We start from the raw sequence: 19,093 nt of genomic DNA on the forward strand, positions 1-19,093 counted from the left end.
TGAAAAGCTGACAAGACCTCCAAGTCTCTTCCTTTTACGTCATCAGCTGTATAAACCGTTTTATGTAGAGCCATTTCTCAGAACCACGTGTCTTCTGTTTGTGTGTCTCCAAAGCCTCCACATCTGCTCAGTGCAGCGGTTGTTCACCACAGGCACACCCAAGAGAGGGCGTGAGACAGAAGAATAGCTGGGGTGAGGCCCTTCCCTCAGAGCCATTGGAAAGACACACAGGCCTCCTTCATGGATGGTCTCAGCGGTCAGGGTAGATGAGAGCTAGGATATAATCTCTGAGTTTGACCTCATTGGCTGTCTTCGGCAGACTGGAGAGGTCCTTCACAGGAAGGAGTTTTTGTTAGTGTGGGATGTGAAGACCCCTGCGATTGCGGAGTCTCGTAGGAGAGACAGTTGACAGTAGGGAGTGAAGGGTGAAGAGACTTGGAGATACTGGAGTGGACGAGGACAGATGTGACATGATGAAGAATGTGGTCATGGGATTTAAGGACTCCATGATGGCAGATGATTGGCAAAGGTGACAGGGACTGATGGGATTGGTCACGATGGATGGGAACTGGCATGGAAGCTGGTGGGAGACAGCCACAAACTAGAGCATGAACCAGTTGAGGAAAGCGGTTGACATCCTTGGACAGTGACTGTTGTGATGGAAAGAGGGGTGTGGAGGAGTGGGTCCTGGCCCGGGAGGCGTGCATGGCAAAGGTTGCTGCTCTATAAGTGAGATGCAGACACAGAAGTTGTGCTCTAGAAGCCCGGAAGGGAATATTTCTGAGAAGCACTTGCAGAGAGCTAGGGAGAGAAACTTAAAAACACGGAGATCCAAATCTGTATTATATTTGCACCATTTATGAAAACCGTAAACTCCAGGCTGTCTGCTTGGTAGAGGCGTGAAAAGTGTTGCTCAGAGCGGGCCTGAGGAGGAGCGAGTTCAGCCTGTGCTGCTTCTCTACAGAAAGGGGACACTCCCCTGCACGTTGCCATCCGGGGGAGGAGCCGGAGACTGGCGGAACTTCTTCTACGGAACCCCAAAGATGGGCGGCTGCTCTACAGGCCCAACAAAGCCGGCGAGACTCCCTACAACATCGACTGCAGCCACCAGAAGAGCATTCTGACCCAGATATTCGGAGCCAGTGAGTGATGGGCTTTGTCCTCGACTGAGCCTGTGCAAGCACAATTGCGTGTGTGTGTCTGTGTGTGTCTGTGTGTGTGTGTATATGTGTGTACCCGTGTCTGTGTGCATGTGTGTATATGTGTGTATCCGTGTGTCTGTGTGCATGTGTGTATATGTGTGTACCCGTGTGTCTGTGTGCGTGTGTATATGTGTGTACCTGTGTGTCTGTGTGCATGTGTATATGTGTGTATCCGTGTGTCTGTGTGCTTGTGTGTATATGTGTGTGTCCGTGTGTCTGTGCTTGTGTTTTTTTGCTGGAGGTTGAACCCAGGGCCTGTCAATCCTAGAGATAAGCTTTACCTCTGAGCAACTGAGCACTCCTTTTGGAGTTTTTAAATAATGAATTTCTAGTAAAAAATATGGAAAGAAAATGGTCCAACATACCTGGCCCAAAAAAGAATTTTAAAGTTTTTATTAGATCTGTTTATTTTTATTTTATCTGTGAGTGTTTTGCCTACATGTATGTATGTGTCTCCCTAGTCCCCCACCCACTAAATTAAAAAAAAAAAAAAAAACTGTTTCTGGGCTGGTGAGGCATCTCCAAGGGTAAAGGCTCCTGCTCCTCTAGCCTGATGACTGAACCTGATTCCCAGGTGGGAGAACAGAACTGATCCGCTGAGCTGTCCTCTGACCAACCTACATATATGTGGCCCTCTCCCATGGCCATACTAACAAATTAAACATTTCCTAGCTCTTCTTACACTTTTAAAAAGATTTTCTAAAATTTATCTATGTGTATGTTTCTGTGTCTATGAATGTATGCCGTGTGTGTGTGTGTGTGTGTGTGTGTGTGTGTGTGTGTGTGTGTGTGTGTAAACCAAAAGAGGATGTTGGATCCCCTAGAACTAGAATTATAGGCCACTTTGAGCTGCTTGGTCTGGATGCTGGGAACCAAACTTGCGTTATCAGAAAGAGCAGGAAACTCTACTAACTACTCTACAGCTCCTCTTACATCTTCATGGTTTTCCACTTTTAAAAATAATCCCATGGTGTTTTTTGTTTATTTGTTTGAATTTCCTTAATTTAGGAAGAATTGTTATCTGAGTCATTAAATCTTTCTGTCAAGAATTATTCTGTCTTTGATTGTCTATTATATTCTTCATTAACACTTTTTAATATACGTACTATTTTTTAAAAATATGTCTGGAGTTGAAATGTCTCTTGAGCTTTTCTCCCAAGGCTCCTGCATGCCAGCAAGTGCTCTACTGCAGAGCTGGGTCCCCAGCCCTGGAGTATGTAATAAGTGATAGAGAAGAAAGCTGTACTTCAGGATGATGTATCTTATCATCAAGTAATAGATAGAATAGAAATATTATGTTCCTCAAAATACAGTATTTGTGTAAGAAATTCTGAAGCTGTTTATACATAGACTTAAATGTTCACGATAAGGTCCCCTCCCCTCCACCCCGCCCCAATAAAGTAGGTTAGAACTAGTGTCCTTCGTAAGTGATACCACTGTTTAAGTATGTGCTGTGCTCCTAATTACAGGACACTTGTCTCCTACGGAAACCGACGGTGACATGCTGGGTTATGATTTGTACAGCAGCGCCCTGGCAGATATTCTCAGTGAACCCACCATGCAGCCGCCCATTTGTGTGGGCTTGTACGCACAGTGGGGAAGTGGGAAGTCTTTCCTACTCAAGAAACTAGAAGGTAAGGAAACGCTTTTATGACGTCCTCGCAGACAGCCTTTTCTGTGCAGTAAAAGCTCTGAGGGCAGTTGCCCTGTCCCATCATCTGCTGGGTGGTGGTTGGCATTTCACTGCCTCCAGTCTGTCCTCCCGTGGGTTTTCTTCTAAAACAGGTCCATTGTGGCCAGCATCCAGCATACCCCTCGGCAGTGCTTGGGAAGTGAAGGGGGTTCTTCACACACTTGTCAGTTTGCAGGCCTTCCATGAGCTCTGTGTGCAGATTACTACCGAGTGCCCTTGCTAGTAATCCAGGCCTTTCCTTCTGTTAGAAGCCTCATCCCTAGTCCTAACACATGTCCCTTTGGCTCTTCAAGGACAGGCTTCAGTGTGTAATGAACATGACCTCAAATTCTATAGGAAGAATGACTGTGGTTCTTGTGATACTTTATGTACTTTGGAGAACTGCAGCGGGAGGTTGAGGGGTCTGAGAGGAATGGAGGGGATGTGTAGTTTGGAGATGGAGTACTGTTTCTGTTTTTGCATATGGGAACAATATTTTGTTTAGTACAAGCCATAGAAACCAGTATCAGTAAAGCCTTGACAGATGAGAACAGTGGACGTAAGAGTTTTATGATCTTCAGGACTGTGGGAAGGAAGGGCAGGTGTGCACCAGGGGACAGGATGCTCAGGTCGATGAAGAGAAAACTTTGGTTTAAATGCGAAAGCAGCAGCAGTGTTACCTAGGGCAGTTAAGGGTCCAGTACACATTTATATTCAAACAGGAAAGTTAAAGAATGAGTTAAAAGTTACATCTAAGCAAAACAAATAAAACTTCCCAATACTTTTTCTTTCAGATGAAATGAAGACTTTTGCAGGACAGCAGATCGAGCCCCTTTTCCAGTTCTCATGGCTCATAGTTTTCCTCACTCTGCTGCTGTGTGGGGGGCTGGGCCTAGTGTTTGCTTTTACCGTTGACACAAACCTCGCCATAGCAGTGTCGTTGAGTTTCCTGGCTCTCTTATATATATTCTTCAGTAAGTCTTTGATTTGCTAAAATCCTTTTCAATCTTTCAATGTTACTTAAAACATCTGATTCTTAAAAATCTACTTGATTTTCATAATTGGCTGAAAAACATTTATCTTTTTGCTACTTTGTAAGTTGGTTTAGAATACCAGTGTTCAGATTTAGCTGGGGGAGCTTTAAGAACTGGTATGCCTCCTCGCTAGTGCTGCAGCTGGCCTGATGAACTGGCACACTGTCGGGTACGGCGGTGGTGACATGCAGGAGACCTCTGAAGAGATGACTCCGTGGCCAGTGCTGGCTGGCGTCTGGACATTTTGATCATTACTATGATTTTTAGTTTTTCTGAAATCAAGCTAGGAAGGCAAAACAGACTCTCTGTTTCATGACACATGCCTTTAATCCCAGCTGAGGCAGGTGGATCTCTATGAGTTGGAGGTCAGCTAGGTCTACAGATCAAGTTCCAGGACAGCCAGAGCTCCACAGAGAAACCCTGTCTCAAAAAAAAAAAAAAGAAAGAAAAAAAAAAAAAAAGAAAAGAAACAAGTAGGACGTAGATTTGTTGCTGAGGGAGGTGGAACTCAAACAGTTGCAGACGTGACAAAGTCGTCTCCTTTCACCTGACCCACCCACCTGAAGCTAAGGCTTGGTTTCACTCACGATTCGTAGATTCTCAGACCTCTGAGGCTGAGAAGGGTGGTGGAGGTCTTCTTGGAGGAGATTTAAGAACAGTGTGGACAGTCACAGTTACATAGCATTAGCTCCCCTGTACTGAGAAAGCAAGCGTCCTGACTAATTCACGTGTGGATTTCAGTCGTCATTTACTTTGGTGGACGGCGGGAAGGAGAGAGTTGGAACTGGGCCTGGGCCCTCAGTACCAGACTGGCAAGGCACATTGGCTATCTGGAGCTCCTCTTCAGACTGATGTTTGTGAACCCACCTGAGCTGCCAGAGCAGACTACAAAGGCTTTGCCCGTGAGGTGAGTCCGTCCCTTTGACAGGAGGAACCTTTAGTAAGGATGAACAAGAGATTTAAGAGAATTTTATAAGGCATCATATTGGTACCTTCGTCTTTTTGATGAAACAAAACAAAACAAAAGCTTGCCTCAGTACCTTTGAGAAACACTTCATACTATTTCCCCTTCCCATAGATGAGGTCACTCTCCCACAAGAAACCTGTGTGTTTTTATGGTGTTGTATTTGTACAGAAACCTCTCCCTCTATTTTGATACCTGCTACATACTTGGGGCTTTCCTGGGAGCGGTGCCCGAGTTTAAACCTAGGGTTTCCCTGAGTAGCGCTCATGGTGGAACACACCTCGCCTCCACTACCATCTTTGCTGATGCCTTGGAAAGGTGTTGGCTTCGGGGTGGAGTTCCGGCAGGAACAGGTCTGGACAAGGCCTGGCTTCTCCTTGAAGGAGTGGTAACCCCTGGAAATCCTCCTCACATCGAGCTGCTCTTTGGTCGTCTCTGCAAGTAGATGCACATGTCTCAAGTTAGTGAACATCTCAAGCAGGAAATTTGAGAAACATGTGAAAGGTAAAGGACACTTAGGGAATACAGAAAAGGTGTAAAGTTCTAGATAAAAGTTTGTTGCTTTTTTTTTTTTTTTTTTTTTTGCTTTTTCAAGACAGGGTTTCTCTGTGTATCTTTGCGCCTTTCCTGGATCTCGCTCTGTAGACCAGGCTAGCCTCGAACTCACAAAGATCCGCCTGCCTCTGCCTCCCGAGTGCTGGGATTAAAGGCTTGCGCCACCACCGCCCGGCTTGCTTTTTTTTTTAAATCTTTTGTTTTTTTTTTTTGAGACAGGGTTTCTTTGTGTAGTTTTGGTGCCTGTCCTAGATCTCGCTCTGTACCCCAAACTGGCCTCGAACTCAGAGATCCACCTGGCTCTGCCTCCTGAGTGCTGGGATTAAAAAGACGTGTGCCACTACTGCCTGGCCAAAGTTTGTTTCTTAAGCTAGAAAATGAAGAGCAAAAAGCTCCCATGGGGGTTAGCAAAAAGAATTAAAAATCTGTTAAGAGGTTAAGAAGTTTTAAATTACAATAAGATAAAATCTGCATGATTTCAGATGAATGCAAGTCATTTTAACCATCAAAACTATGCTAGGAATATAGGTGAGAAAAACAAAGATCAACAAATTACGAGAACAGCCAGCCTTCTTTATCGCTGGGTTCTGCATCTCTTGATGCAGCTAACTGTGGATTACAAATCGTTTTAAAAATTGCACCTGTATGAAAATGTGCAGATTTCTCCTTGATATCACTAGACAATGCAGCATGACAGCTGTTCACATAGCACCTTCATTGGATTAGACACTACACATAATCCAGAGATGCTCTGAAGCAGATTGAAGTGTGCAGTTTGTGTGAGAGACTTGGACTGATCCTAGACCCAGCTATCTATGAATACTGAGAGACTGTTGTAATTAGTGTGTAAATTTAAGTATTACAAAGATTTAAAATTGAGAAGTCTTTAAATATTTGGGGTTGGAGAAATGGCTCAGTGGTTAAGAGTGCTGTTGCTTACAGAGGACCTGAGTTTTGTACCTAGCACCTACAGCAGTGGTTCACAACCACCCGAAACTCCAGCTCCAGGGGATGTGAAACCCTCTTCTGATCTCCACAGGCATCCATACACGTGTGTCCATAAACACACACACACACACACACGCACGCACGCACTGAAAATGAAGTACATAACTTTTTAAAGGAGGAAAAGTTTAAAGGCAAGTATATGATATAGGGTAACACAATTGGAAGAAATTTTTACAGAGAATTAATAAGTTTAAATTAATAAGGTGATAGTTTTGAAGAGGCTAGAACAACTAAAATAGTGTCAGTTAAGGCCACATAATCTAGTACAGTGTCATTCCAGACTGTAGTTTTGAAACATGTTTTATCTACTGGGTTGAGATGAGAATTTAATTTAGAGATGGAAGGAAAGAATGAATTAATACATAAATAAATATTTCAGAGACTAAAGATGTTAGTAAGCCAACTGTTTTGAAGAACAGCTCTGAAAACAATATTTTACAATTATTTATAAATCCTTGGCATATGTTAATGCTATAAATAAAGTATTAGAAAAGTTTATTTAATTTTAATTTTTTTAGGATTTATTGATTTTTATTTTATGTATGTGGGTGCTTTGCCTCATGTATGTCTGTGCATGTGGTGCCTGTGGAATTTAGAAGAGGGAGTCAGATTTCCTAGAACTGAAGTTACAGGTGGTTGGGAGCTGCCCTGTGGGTGCTTTGAACTGAACCTCTGAGAGAACAGCAAGCACTCTTAAGCACTGAGTCTCCAGCGGGCTGGAACTCCTGTCTGTAGTGAAGGCTATCCCTTGCTCCAGTCTCTGGCTGGAACTCCTGTCTGTAGTGAAGGCTATCCCTTGCTCCAGTCTCTGGCTGGAACTCCTGTCTGTAGTGAAGGCTATCCCTTGCTCCAGTGTCTGCCTGGTTTAGAGCACTTTCTCTGTTGCCTCCTTTCTGACAGGAGGTGAAGCACTGCCATCACCCTCTCTTCCCCTGGGCCGTTCACACACACTCACCACATTAGCGTCTGTCTCTGCTCAGAGTAGAAGATAAGTGATCACAGTTCTGCTCCACTCCCTCAGAACTTGAAAAGCAGTGTTTTGAAAAGACATCAGGAAAATATAGACTACATGGGGGCTGGAGAGATGGCTCAGTGGTTAAGAATACTGGCTGCTCATCCAGAGGACCTGGGTTTGAGTCCCAGCACCCACATGTAGGTCCAGTTCTAAGGGATGAGATTTCCTCTTTTGGCTTCCGTGGGCACCAGGCACACATGTGGTGCATAGACATACATGCAAGCAAATCACTCAAACACATAAAATTAAAATTAAAATAATTTTTAAAAGAGGAAAACAGGTACTGTCTTTTTAAAAAGGACAAAGAAAATGTAGAATAAATGATAGAGATGGCGTACATATGTTAGAAGTTCCTGCATCGGGTAGCTGAGTAACTTCTGCTTGATCTCCCCCCAAAGGTTTTTGTTTACAGATTACAACAGACTCTCCAGTGTAGGTGGAGAGACTTCCTTGGCTGAGATGATCGCAACCCTCTCAGATGCTTGTGAGAGAGAGTTTGGCTTTTTGGCTACCAGGCTATTTCGAGTATTCAAGACTGAAGATACTCAGGGTAGGACTCCTTTCCTCCTTCCCTTCCTTCATTCCTTCCTGCTGTGTTTCTAGGGGTGAGGAAGGGAATAAATGTTCGTTTATCTTCACGAGATCATGTATTGAACCTCCTGACCATAAATATTATGGTATTTTGGGTACGTGATATGGTAATAATTGTCAATATTGTTTGTTCTATTACAGGTAAAAAGAAATGGAAGAAAACCTGCTGTCTCCCATCTTTTATCATCTTTCTTTTCATCGTGGGCTGCATTATTGCTGGAATTACTCTTTTGGCTATATTCAGAATTGACCCCAAGCATCTGACCGTGAACGCTGTCCTCATATCCATCGCATCTGTCGTGGGCTTGGCCTTTGTGCTCAACTGCCGCACATGGTGGCAAGTGCTGGACTCTCTCCTGAACTCACAGCGGAAACGCCTCCACAGCGCCGCCTCCAGACTGCATAAACTGAAGAGTGAAGGGTTCATGAAGGTGAGCACTCACCGGTAGGAAACTGTAGTGGAATGCGCTGTTGCCGTTGTTCTTTGTTCAGTGGTAGGGACTGAGCCTGGGACCTTGTGGATGCTAGGCAAGCATCCTACCACTAAGCTACATGCCCAAGTCTGTTGCATTAAGTTTAATTAGTTTAGTTTGTTAGGTTTATAGGAAAATTTAGATATACCCCGTATATCTTGTGCTACTCCTCATGCCCAGCCTCGGTTCCAACAGAGTGCTTGCTCCAGTTACTCCGGATGGTGGACCTGTGTTGGTCAGTCATAGTCAGTCTTGGTGCCGTACATTCTTTGGGTTTGTGTAATCCTTTGATAATATACCGATGGTTACAGTATTTGTACTGCCGTGAAAGCCCTGGCTCACCTGTTCAGCCCTCTGTCTCTCTCTCCCAACCCCCGTCAAATGCAGGTTAGTTTACTGTGTCAGCAGCTCTGTCTTTTCTAGGGTGTCATGTAGTTGAAGAAGCCATGCAGTATGTAGCTCTTTCATATTGGCTTCTTTGACCTAATAATAGACCTTCATGCTCCCTTCCATAGCTTAAAATGTCATTGCTTTCTAGGCCTGGATACTGTTGTTGCCTGGATGAAGAGTGTATATTTATTCAGTTACCTACTGAGATATGTCTTTGTTGATTTAATTTTTAGCAGTTAAGAATAAAGTTGCTATAAATACTATAAATGCTATAAATGTTCAGGTTTTTGTGTAGATGAAAGTTTTTAGCTCTTTTGAGTAAACACCAAGGACTATAATTCTTGGACTTTATGGTATGAGTATATTTAGCTTTGTTAAAAACTAGATGTCACCAAAGAGCCAAGAGTAGTGCCGCAGTCAGTAGGTCTTTGGGTGGAATTCAAGTCCAAGTCTTTTCTCATTTTAGAGTCTGTGATTTTGGCAAGCAAGTCTCTCAACCCATTCTGTCCTTTGTAAATTCCTGTTTCCTCATGACACTCTGAGAATCAGGTGTTGTCCATAAACCGGAAACCTGACTACAGTTTTTATTGGATCCGCCACTGGCAACAAGAACTTTGGATTTCTCCTCCTCTTGTTGGATGGCTTTCTCTAGTGCTTTTAAAGAAACGTGTTTCATCTTCTTGTATCTTCTGTGCTTTGTGCAGGTCCTCAAGTGTGAAGTGGAGTTGATGGCCAGGATGGCAAAAACCATTGACAGCTTCACTCAGAATCAGACAAGGCTGGTGGTCATCATCGATGGCCTGGATGCCTGTGAGCAGGACAAGGTCCTTCAGATGCTGGACACTGTACGTCTCCCTGTCTCCAAATTTGTGCTGTGGTCACCTAGGATGCACAACTTCACAAAATACCTCAGCTGGGTTGGAAACTGTGCTTCTTATTTAAGAAATACTAGTTTCTCTAATGAACTTCTCTTTTGTAAAGAGAACTGATTTTTTTTAATGCAGAAATACTGCAAAAGTAAATGTTTAATCAAAAATGTTTAAATAATCTCAGCATGATGATGGTTTAGGAAAAAATAAACAAAAACAAAGTAAACAAACAAAACCATGTGGAGCATCTCTCAATGACAAGTGTGGCTCAGCTTTGCAGACAGTCATGTTTATATTCTGAGAAGACAGAGGGAACCCATAGAATTTATAGTTTTGTGTTAAAAAGCAGAACACAGGCAATCTACGGCATGTTATAAACAGTGGTAAACGGCAGAGATGGCGTGCCTGGGACCTCACGTCTTCACAGAAAGTTCCTTCTGTGTAGGCTGCAGGCATCTGAAAAGGAAACAATATTAACTGTTTTCTTTGTTATTTTTGTCATTGATGGTTGATAACGCCAACACTGAGATTGAGCCGTTTATAAAAATTGTTTTTATAGAGAAAACATTTTGATGAAAAATGAGTGATAGTCAAAAAGCGTAGCACCAAAGGACAGTACAATTTTTTTTTTTTCCTGAGACAGGGTTTCCCTGCATAACACTGACTATCCTGGAACTTGCTTTGTAGAGCAGGCTGGCCTTGAACTCAGAGATCCGTCTGCCTCTGCTTGCTGGCATTAAAGGCATGCACCACCACCACCCAGCTAAGGATAGTACAGATTTTAAAAAGATATTATTTTGTATAATTTTAAAATTAGTGTCATGTCCATGCCTTTCTTCTACCACAGGTCCGAGTTCTGTTTTCAAAAGGCCCGTTTATCGCCATTTTTGCAAGTGATCCTCATATTATTATAAAGGCCATCAACCAGAACCTGAACAGTGTGCTTCGTGATTCAAATATAAATGGACATGACTATATGCGCAATATAGTTCATTTACCGGTTTTCCTTAATAGCCGTGGGCTTAGCAGTGCAAGAAAATTTCTTGTAACTTCAGCAACAAATGGGGACATTTCATGCCCAGATGCCACGGGTAGGTATCAAATCCTAAAGTACGTAGGCTTGAAGTAGTCTTGAGGATTCTTGTAGTCTCTGTTTACCCTGAAGAGTATGGTTGCTGTTTTACATCTCTCTACTACCACACGAGACAGCCTTGTGCACATCCATTGCCGTGCTGGAGTGTGGTCATGAGCCGGACAGTTAGAGAAGAGAGTTCAGAGGGTTGAGAGTCCAGGGGCATCGCGGCAGGAGGCCTGGCAGCTGGAGTAGCAAGTGGAGAGTTCACATTTGAATCTGTAAGCAGGAAACAGAGCAAACACAGAATGGCGTGCCTCTGTAAACCCTCAAAGCCCACCTCCAGTGGCACATTTCCCGCAGCAAGGCCTCACCCCTAAACCCCGTGAGCAGCGCTGTCACCTGGGGACAAGGGCTCAGGCACCCGAGGCTGTGGGGACTCTGATTTCAACCACCACATGAGGTCTCCCTGCCTTCTTCCAGGGCTGCAGGAGGATGCTGACCGAAGAGTGTCACAGAACAGCCTTGGGGAATTGACAAAGCTTGGGAGCAAAACAGCTCTCAACAGAAGGGTAAGGTGCCATCTGTGCCATTTAACTAATTATGTGATTGAGTTTTCCTTACAGTGTTGGGAGTGAACCCAAGCCTTGAGCATGCTATACCTTGACCTTGATTTTGCTTTGTTAGCAGTTACTCAAATTAAGTTAATGTGTCCTATATCAGATTGTGTCTCTTCTATGGACACAATGTTAAGATCTTGAAATCAGCATCAGTGCTGGGCTCCCTTCCAGCGTCAGCCTCCTCAGAGCTCCTGTATTGGACCTTGAACTGGGAGGAGTCTGTCCTCTGCAGCCTCTTCCCAGTCAGGTGCTGATGCTGCCCGGTGATTGTGAGATGTTAGAGCCCAGCATCTGTCCTGAGCAGGTGCCCGCCACCTCTGCCTTTTTCTCCTTAGGTTCTTCCTCCTTGCCCAGCGTTTGCTGGGTCTGTATTGTAGTCTCCACACCCACGTGTGATTCTGGGCCCTTTCCAGTCTCTGTCTTATTTGTAGAGCAAAAAACATAGGTTCGTAAAGTGGGAAGATGTCCACTGCAGGGAAGCGTTGCTGATAGTGTTGCTCAGGGGTGGCTGACGTGCCTTATACTGGCATTGTCTCTTCTTTCTAGTTTGCTCCCATTGGGACATTGCTTGTTAGACCTTGTGTCTTTGGTTTTGTGCTCACATGCTTTACAGATATGAATTCAAAGTTAGCATGAATGACAGTGGATATGTGTTTCAGCATTTTGACTTTCTCTCCTGGAAGTCCAGGTTCTTGGGTACCTGTGGTTGCCTCCCCATCCTACACTTCAGGACTCGAGGATTAGCCTCTGTTGTGTCTGTTCTCTTAGGAGATGGGATTCTTACCCACTCCAGCCCACTCTGCAGAGTGCCTTTAACTCTTTAAGGAGATGTGAGGAAAGTTAAGAGTGGCTGTGCCTGGGAGAAAATTGTGTAACACTTTAAAACAGCCTAAAAATAGAGATGCGGGGTCCCTAGAACCATGCGGGAGCTTGCTTTATTGTTTTAGGGTTCCTCTAGTTTGGAGGGTTCATGGAGTTTGACCATGATTCTCTTTATGGAGTTCTGCTCACTTCCCATCTTGACATTAACTTCCCCTAACTGTACAGCTCTCAGTGGACATGCTCCAATGCATTGCTTAAGCTTCCCCTAACTGTGCAGCTCTCAGTGGACATGCTCCAATGCATTGCTTAAGCTTTCCCTAACTGTACAGCTCTCAGTGGGCATGCTCCAATGCATTGCTTAAGCTTTCCCTAACTGTGCAGCTCTCAGTGGGCATGCATCCCATGCGTTGCTGCCAGCTCTACTTTGTAACGGCTCTGTAAGCCTCTGCCTCAGAAGTAGCTGCATTTGGTAAGCACATAACTTTCTTTTTGGGCTCCTGTTGCGAATTCTGCTCTCACGGCTGAGTTGACTCTGCAGCCCGTCTTGCTGCTCTTATGTAAGCATACGTCACCTCTCTTTCTGGTGGTGTTCTTTTCCAGGATACTTACCGCAGAAGACAGATGCAGAGGACCATCACCCGGCAGATGTCCTTTGATCTCACGAAGCTGCTGGTCACTGAGGATTGGTTCAGTGACATCAGTCCTCAGACCATGAGACGATTACTCAATATTGTTTCTGTGACAGGTGACGTTTGTTTCTGTGATAGATAATAAGCTTTATTTTACTTACATTTTTGAGGTAGTAGGCATTGAATTTCGGGCTTGCACAGTGTTGGTGAATGGCCTGCTACCCATTTTCCCTACCTGTCACCGAAGGAATCGTCAAGGCTAACAGAGCACGCGACCATCACCTTGTTTATATTAAGTGGACGTCAGGAGTAGCTGACAATTAGATATCATTTGGAGTTTATTTTAAAATTTCATGATTTTAAAAGGCTTTGCTTTATATTAAGGGTAAATTTACGTTGATTTATGTAACAGCATAATTAATATTTGTGTTGAAATTGAGATTTTATGTACTCCTATGTTTTAGTTTTTATATGATACTTTGAATAAAATATTTGTAATAAAATGGAGATTATTAGCCAGGAAGTGGTGGCACACACCTTTAGTCCCAGCACTTGGGAGGCGGAGGCAGGCAGATCTCTGAGTTTGAGGCCAGCCTGCTCTACAGAGTGAGATCCAGGACAACCAGAGCTTCACAGAGAAAACCTATTTCAAAAAAAAAAAAAATGGAGATTGTTGTTATGAGTGAATTATTTGTGTGGATGCTGCTCTTTGCTGTGTTCAGACTAATTAGCATTAGTGGTCTTAGACAAGCTTGCAGTGTAACTTATAGAACGTGTTTCTTTCCTTGCATGGTGATGCTTGATTCCTTCTGATACTTCCTTGTGTTGACTCTGTCAACTGAAATTGCACTTTATACTAAGTTTAGGGCTCATGACATAAACTGTATTATAGATGGAGTCACACCTAGTATAACATTTTTATAGTTAAATCCCTTTAAATGAGACTTCAGCCTCCCTGTGCTAGTTGGACAGTGGAACTGTTTCCTGATATTATCAATAACCCTGACATACTCATTTGACAGTGCATCCTCTTGTCCTCCTTCTGCCGGAGGTTGGTCTGGGTGTTGTAGAAACGAATCAGGAAACAAGACAGCGCACCTCTCCCTCAATTTCTTCCTCTTCCTGGGACTTCTCCTGCTCTGCCCCTGTCCCCACCCCTGCCCTCAGCAAAGCTCCTTGATAGTTCACACCGTTTATCATACCACTCTCCCACCGGTCCTTTCAAACTCTTCCAGCTCCCTTGTTCTCAGGACTTCAGCAAAGTTGACATCAGGTTCCCCGGTGGCTTCCGCGTGAAGCATGCAGGGGCCAGGCCCCAGTCCTTGTCTGGGCCCCACGAGCAGGTGTGACAGTGTGCTGGGCGCTTCTTCTTCTTTGGTGTCCAGAGTGCTGGCTGCACTTCCTGGATTTTCCTCCTAACTGTTGCTCGTTAACAACAGTTAACCGCTGCTCTTTAACATTGGGCTGCCCCGACTACAGTTCCTGGAGCTTAATGTTCTGCTTGACCAGTTGTCATAACTTGGCCTGTAAGGATTCATACTGAATCCTTAAGTTTTGGCTTAGGTGTCAGCTTTTCTGTGAGATCTTCTGCATCTCAAATGAAATGGCTCCTCTTCTTCCTCTCCCCTGTCTGCCTGCTCTCTGGAATGGGAGACCCTCATGCAGGGGTTTTGTCTGGTTTGCTTAACTGCTCTACCCGCTACGGCATCTGGGACTGATTATGAGTGAATAGGAGATGGAATGAAATTAGAACCATGCTTTACAGACTTCCTGTGAGAAGTGTTCTGAGCAAAAGGAACAGCAAGTCAGAGGCTGTGAGGGGCAGTGCAGCCTGGGTAGGTTGGCCCAGGAGCTGGTGGGAAGGGGGGTAGAGTGGTTGCTCCTTCAAGGCCTTCTGGCTCCAAAGTCCCCAGGAAGGAATTTAGGTTCTTCACACATCTTTGGGTACTAGAAAGGGACCCGAGTTGATATCTTTAAAAAATTGATGCTAAAGCTAGGCCTGGTGGCACAGACTTAAATCTTAGCTCCTCACACGGCAGAGGCAAAGGATCTCAAGTTTATGGCCAGCCTGGGCAGCTTAGTGAATTGGATGTGGAGGTTTGCATCTGCAATCCTAACACTCTGGAAGTAGAGGCAGGAGTATCAGGAAGCCAAGGCCAGCCAGGCCACATGAGGTCCTATATTTAAAAAGACAAGCACTCAACCTTGTACAGAAGTAGATTGTCAAGCTTATTTTAGTGTTCAGCTTTTCATTTTTGCTGCCCCCGCCCCCACAAAAGACCCATTTAGTTAGATGTTCATGGTTATTTCATAGGTTTCTGTGCTGATTAGATTTACTGTCTGTTACACTGAGTGAATGCTTCTCAGGAAGGCTGTGACCATATCATCTATTTTGTTCTGGGCTTTACCCCAGCATCAGTGTTGATGATGAGTCTGTGGTGTCCATGGCTGGCAAACACTGTGACATAGCTCACTGGGACGGGAGATCCACATCCTGCCACCCATCCAGCAGAGAGACACCACCTTCCAGGAATCTCGGTGGTGAAAATTCAGAGAGTTAGGGTGTGAGGCAGGGGAGAATTGAATGAGGAGGCATCATCTATATGATGAAAGAGAGCCTGTCAGACAAGTAGATGTGCGTCCAGGTATGTGCTGAACTGATGGTAGTGTAAAACGGGGGTATTTGCCGTGGAGAACCGGACTAAAAACTCGGTTTGTAGTCCTGTCAGCTCAGGTGAAGGTGGCGGTGCAGTGGAAGGAAGCCTGAGGACCGCAGTTGTCACAAGTGAGCATGTCCTGAGGGAGGATGCTGAGGTGGTCCTCTGAACACACTACCAACAGGCCTTGTATCTAGTGGGTAGATACCAGGTTTTAGATGCACTGTACCTGGCTTGGCAGTTACTGACGTCATCTGTCTAAGTGAGAAGGGGGATCCATCAGTCATAAAGCAGATGCACCAGTATGTTGGGGTCCCATTGAGGGCCATCGAGAAGTCCTTAGCAGTCATATTTCAGAGCATTGAGGGCTACCATGGTGTTTCATTTTGTTTCTTGGTTTATTTTTTGAAATAGGCTCTCACCGTGTAGCTCAGGCTAGCCTCAGATTTGTCATATCCTACTTCAGCCTCCTGTGTGTAAGGATTACTGGTGTCTGCCACCATGCCCTCTGAATCTTTAAAATCTGGATTTTTAGAAACCGTATAAATACTAGATTTAGGTCTGTATTATAACTAAATGGCAAAATTTTCAAATTTTAAAGATGCTAAACATTCTACATAGTGTCTACTAATTGTTGAATATTTATATATTCTTTAAAGGGCGGTTACTGAGAGACGATCAGATCACTTAGTATGTCTACTAATTGTTAAATGTTTACATATCCTTTAGGGCGGTTACTGAGAGCCAATCAGATCACCTTCAACTGGGACAGGCTAGCCAGCTGGATCAACCTTACCGAGCAGTGGCCTTACCGGACTTCGTGGCTCATACTGTATCTGGAAGAGACTGAAGGTATCCCGGATCAGATGACCTTAAAGACCATCTATGAGAGGTATTTGTTTGACTTCTTTGCCCTTGACTTCACCTTGAGTTGAGTTTTAAAACCCACAAATACTGTGTGCGAATTCTCTACTTCTGAGTCCGTCCTGCTCCCTGGGTCCCCTGCTGGCCTGGAGCTGTCAGAGCACAGCCCGCTGGCCTGTGAGCTCGGAGCTCCCTCTGTGTTCATCATCTTTTACAGGTGTGTGCAGCTGTAAGCGTTACTGGCTTTTACAAAGTCACAAAGCCAGGATACTTAAAGGAGCTTCAAGGTCCAGTTGCTAGTCTAATAAAATAATAAACTGTTCCTTAGGAAAAGATAACTTGCAGAAACTATGTAAAGTTTTATAAAATTGGGTGTAATTGAAACTATAGTTTTAAAATATAAATATTAATATAGTTCATAGCTTATAACCTTTAGAAGTTCAGATAATTTTTATTCCCTTGAAGTTTTGTTAGTATACGGTTTTTTTGTTTGTTTTTTAGTTTTTGGTTTTTAGAGACAGGGTTTCTCTGTGTAGCCCTGGCTGTCCTGAATCTCACGCTGTAGACTAGGCTGGCCTTGAACTCACATAGGGCCTTGAACTCAGATAGATCCACTTGTCTCTGTTCCCCGAGTGCTGGAATTAAAGGTGTGTGCCACCACCACCTGGCCTGTTTTTTTCTAACCGGTTTTAGAGTTGTAGAGGACTGTGCAGTGTCTGTGCACAGATCTGAGCTCTTCTAGGCTTGGTGGTCTAAGTTCATCAGGGACTTAAGCCTGATGTGGTTCCAGTGAGGCAGGTACACAGATGACCATGTGCTATGGTGACATGGTAGTCAGTCACCCTGGCTTGTTAAAGTCATCTTATTGTGAGGTCATGAGTGGGCTTGTCCAGCTGGGTGGCGGTGGCGGCGGCGGCGGTGGCGGCGGCGGCGGCGGCGGCGGCGGCGGCGGCGGCGCACGCCTTTAATCCCAGCACTTGGGAGGCAGAGGCAGGTGGATCTCTGTGAGTTCGAGGCCAGCCTGGGCTACAGAGTGAGTTCCAGGAAAGACACAAAGCTACACAGTGAAACCTTGTCTTGAAAAAACCAAAAATAAATAAATAAATGAGTGGGCTTGTCCTTACTTGTTAAATACTAACCTTTCTTTCCTGAGTAAACTTGTCTGACTTGACTCAAGAGTTAGGTCATTGTGAACATTTGCTAGATGAGCAGTTATTAGAGTTAAAGTGGAACCTTTAGAATGTTTTCTTGCATGTTGTTAGCAAGGAAGATAGCGCTTCTGAAAGTTGAGTAACTTCCCAAGTCACCCAGTCCGATGCAGCAGAGCTGGTATTTTAATCTGGGTCACTCAGACTCCTTATGCCACTCGTTCTGAGCACTTCATGGTGTTAACTCTTTGTATTCTCACAGTTCTGAGATCTACCAGTATGTCAGCCTCTTTTTGCATATTAGAAAACTGAACCTAGTGGAGGTAAGTCACTTGGCAAAAGGTCAGTGCATGGTAGAGCTGAGATTTAAAGTGAGGCTCCACACCCTTGCTCTCGTGTGCTGGTAGATCACCTTTCCTTGTGTCCACACAGTGTGGAAACTTTCCTAGGCTAGATTCCTGTCAGAGACACCCTGAAGTTTATCATGGAATCAAGGAGCTAACTTTTGTTATGGAACCAAGGGTTGCAATTTTGACCTTTTTGTGTTTCCCATTTCTTTAAGAACATTTCAAATTACTGTAGTTAGTATATATGAGATTTTCTGTGTTTTCTTTTTTTGACTTCAATAACAGCTAATCCACAAAAAGCAGATAATTGCTAATTTTTTTCTTGTAAATTGTGTTTGCCTTTATAAAAACTTGAGTTTTCTGTTTCAAATAAACTATTGGTTAGCTACTGCCTCTTCCAGTCTCCCAACCCCCCTCCTTTCTTCCCTCCCTCCCTCCCTCCCTCCCTCCCTCCCTCCCTCCCTCCCTCCCTCCCTCCCTCCCTCGTTTTTTAGACAGAGTATATGTGTTAGTCTTCAGCTTTGGCTGGAATGGGGTTCAGATGCGTGTTCTCCCCTGCTGTGGCTGAGACTGCATGGAAGTGTCCTGTATCTCAGAATGACAGACACTCTGACCCGCAGTCTAAGGGTTTGTATAGAGTCCCCGTAACTGGTCTTCTGCACTCTCCGTGACAGGGATGGGAAGAGTGAAACAAGTCCCCAGGCAGTAGAATTAGGAGAAGTACATAATAAACAGATTAAAAAGACGTTTGAGAAAAGGTCTCTGACTCAGGTCAGTCCAACAGTGGTTCTCAGGTCGCTGTGGCCTGCTAAGGCTGCACTGTGTTATTTGTGTCTCCTGAAACCGTGGCTCTTTATTGTCGTTGCTTTTCTTATTTTGTGGTCCTAGGCGTAGCGCCCAGAGCCTTGTGCGTGGTGGTCACACATTCTATTGCTGATTCACAGCAGCCCAACTTGTCCTTCTTAAGGAGCCAAGATTAATAGGTGTTCTGGAGCACAGTTGCTTTCTTTGAGTTTCTTTTGTTCACTCCGGTTGATTTCTTCATCAGTGTAACTTTTTACCGAGAGCCAGAGCTTAGGTGGTGGTTCTTTATGTTCTTGTGTTATAGGGCTGGTGGAGTGAACAGAGGGAGAGATAAAAAAGCATGTTGGGTCCTTGAAG

At 44.4% G+C, this 19,093-nt stretch overlaps 1 protein-coding gene across 8 annotated transcripts in view; it reads left to right on the plus strand.

Annotated features, from left to right (window-relative positions):
• The window catches only part of Kidins220 (kinase D interacting substrate 220), a 91,464-nt gene that overhangs the window by 26,598 nt on the left and 45,773 nt on the right, over window positions 1-19,093 (plus strand). For all 8 annotated transcript variants that reach the window (XM_059248601.1, XM_059248602.1, XM_059248595.1 and 5 more), the window contains exons 12-22: window positions 965-1,142; window positions 2,672-2,836; window positions 3,669-3,848; window positions 4,650-4,815; window positions 7,849-8,000; window positions 8,183-8,472; window positions 9,609-9,749; window positions 10,621-10,864; window positions 11,329-11,417; window positions 12,888-13,032; window positions 16,303-16,465. In XM_059248601.1, the coding sequence (XP_059104584.1) occupies window positions 965-1,142; window positions 2,672-2,836; window positions 3,669-3,848; window positions 4,650-4,815; window positions 7,849-8,000; window positions 8,183-8,472; window positions 9,609-9,749; window positions 10,621-10,864; window positions 11,329-11,417; window positions 12,888-13,032; window positions 16,303-16,465 (1,913 nt within the window). The remainder of the gene's footprint in view (window positions 1-964; window positions 1,143-2,671; window positions 2,837-3,668; window positions 3,849-4,649; window positions 4,816-7,848; window positions 8,001-8,182; window positions 8,473-9,608; window positions 9,750-10,620; window positions 10,865-11,328; window positions 11,418-12,887; window positions 13,033-16,302; window positions 16,466-19,093) is intronic.

This window comes from Peromyscus eremicus, chromosome 22, assembly GCF_949786415.1.
Source record: "Peromyscus eremicus chromosome 22, PerEre_H2_v1, whole genome shotgun sequence".
Lineage (NCBI taxonomy): Eukaryota > Metazoa > Chordata > Mammalia > Rodentia > Cricetidae > Peromyscus > Peromyscus eremicus.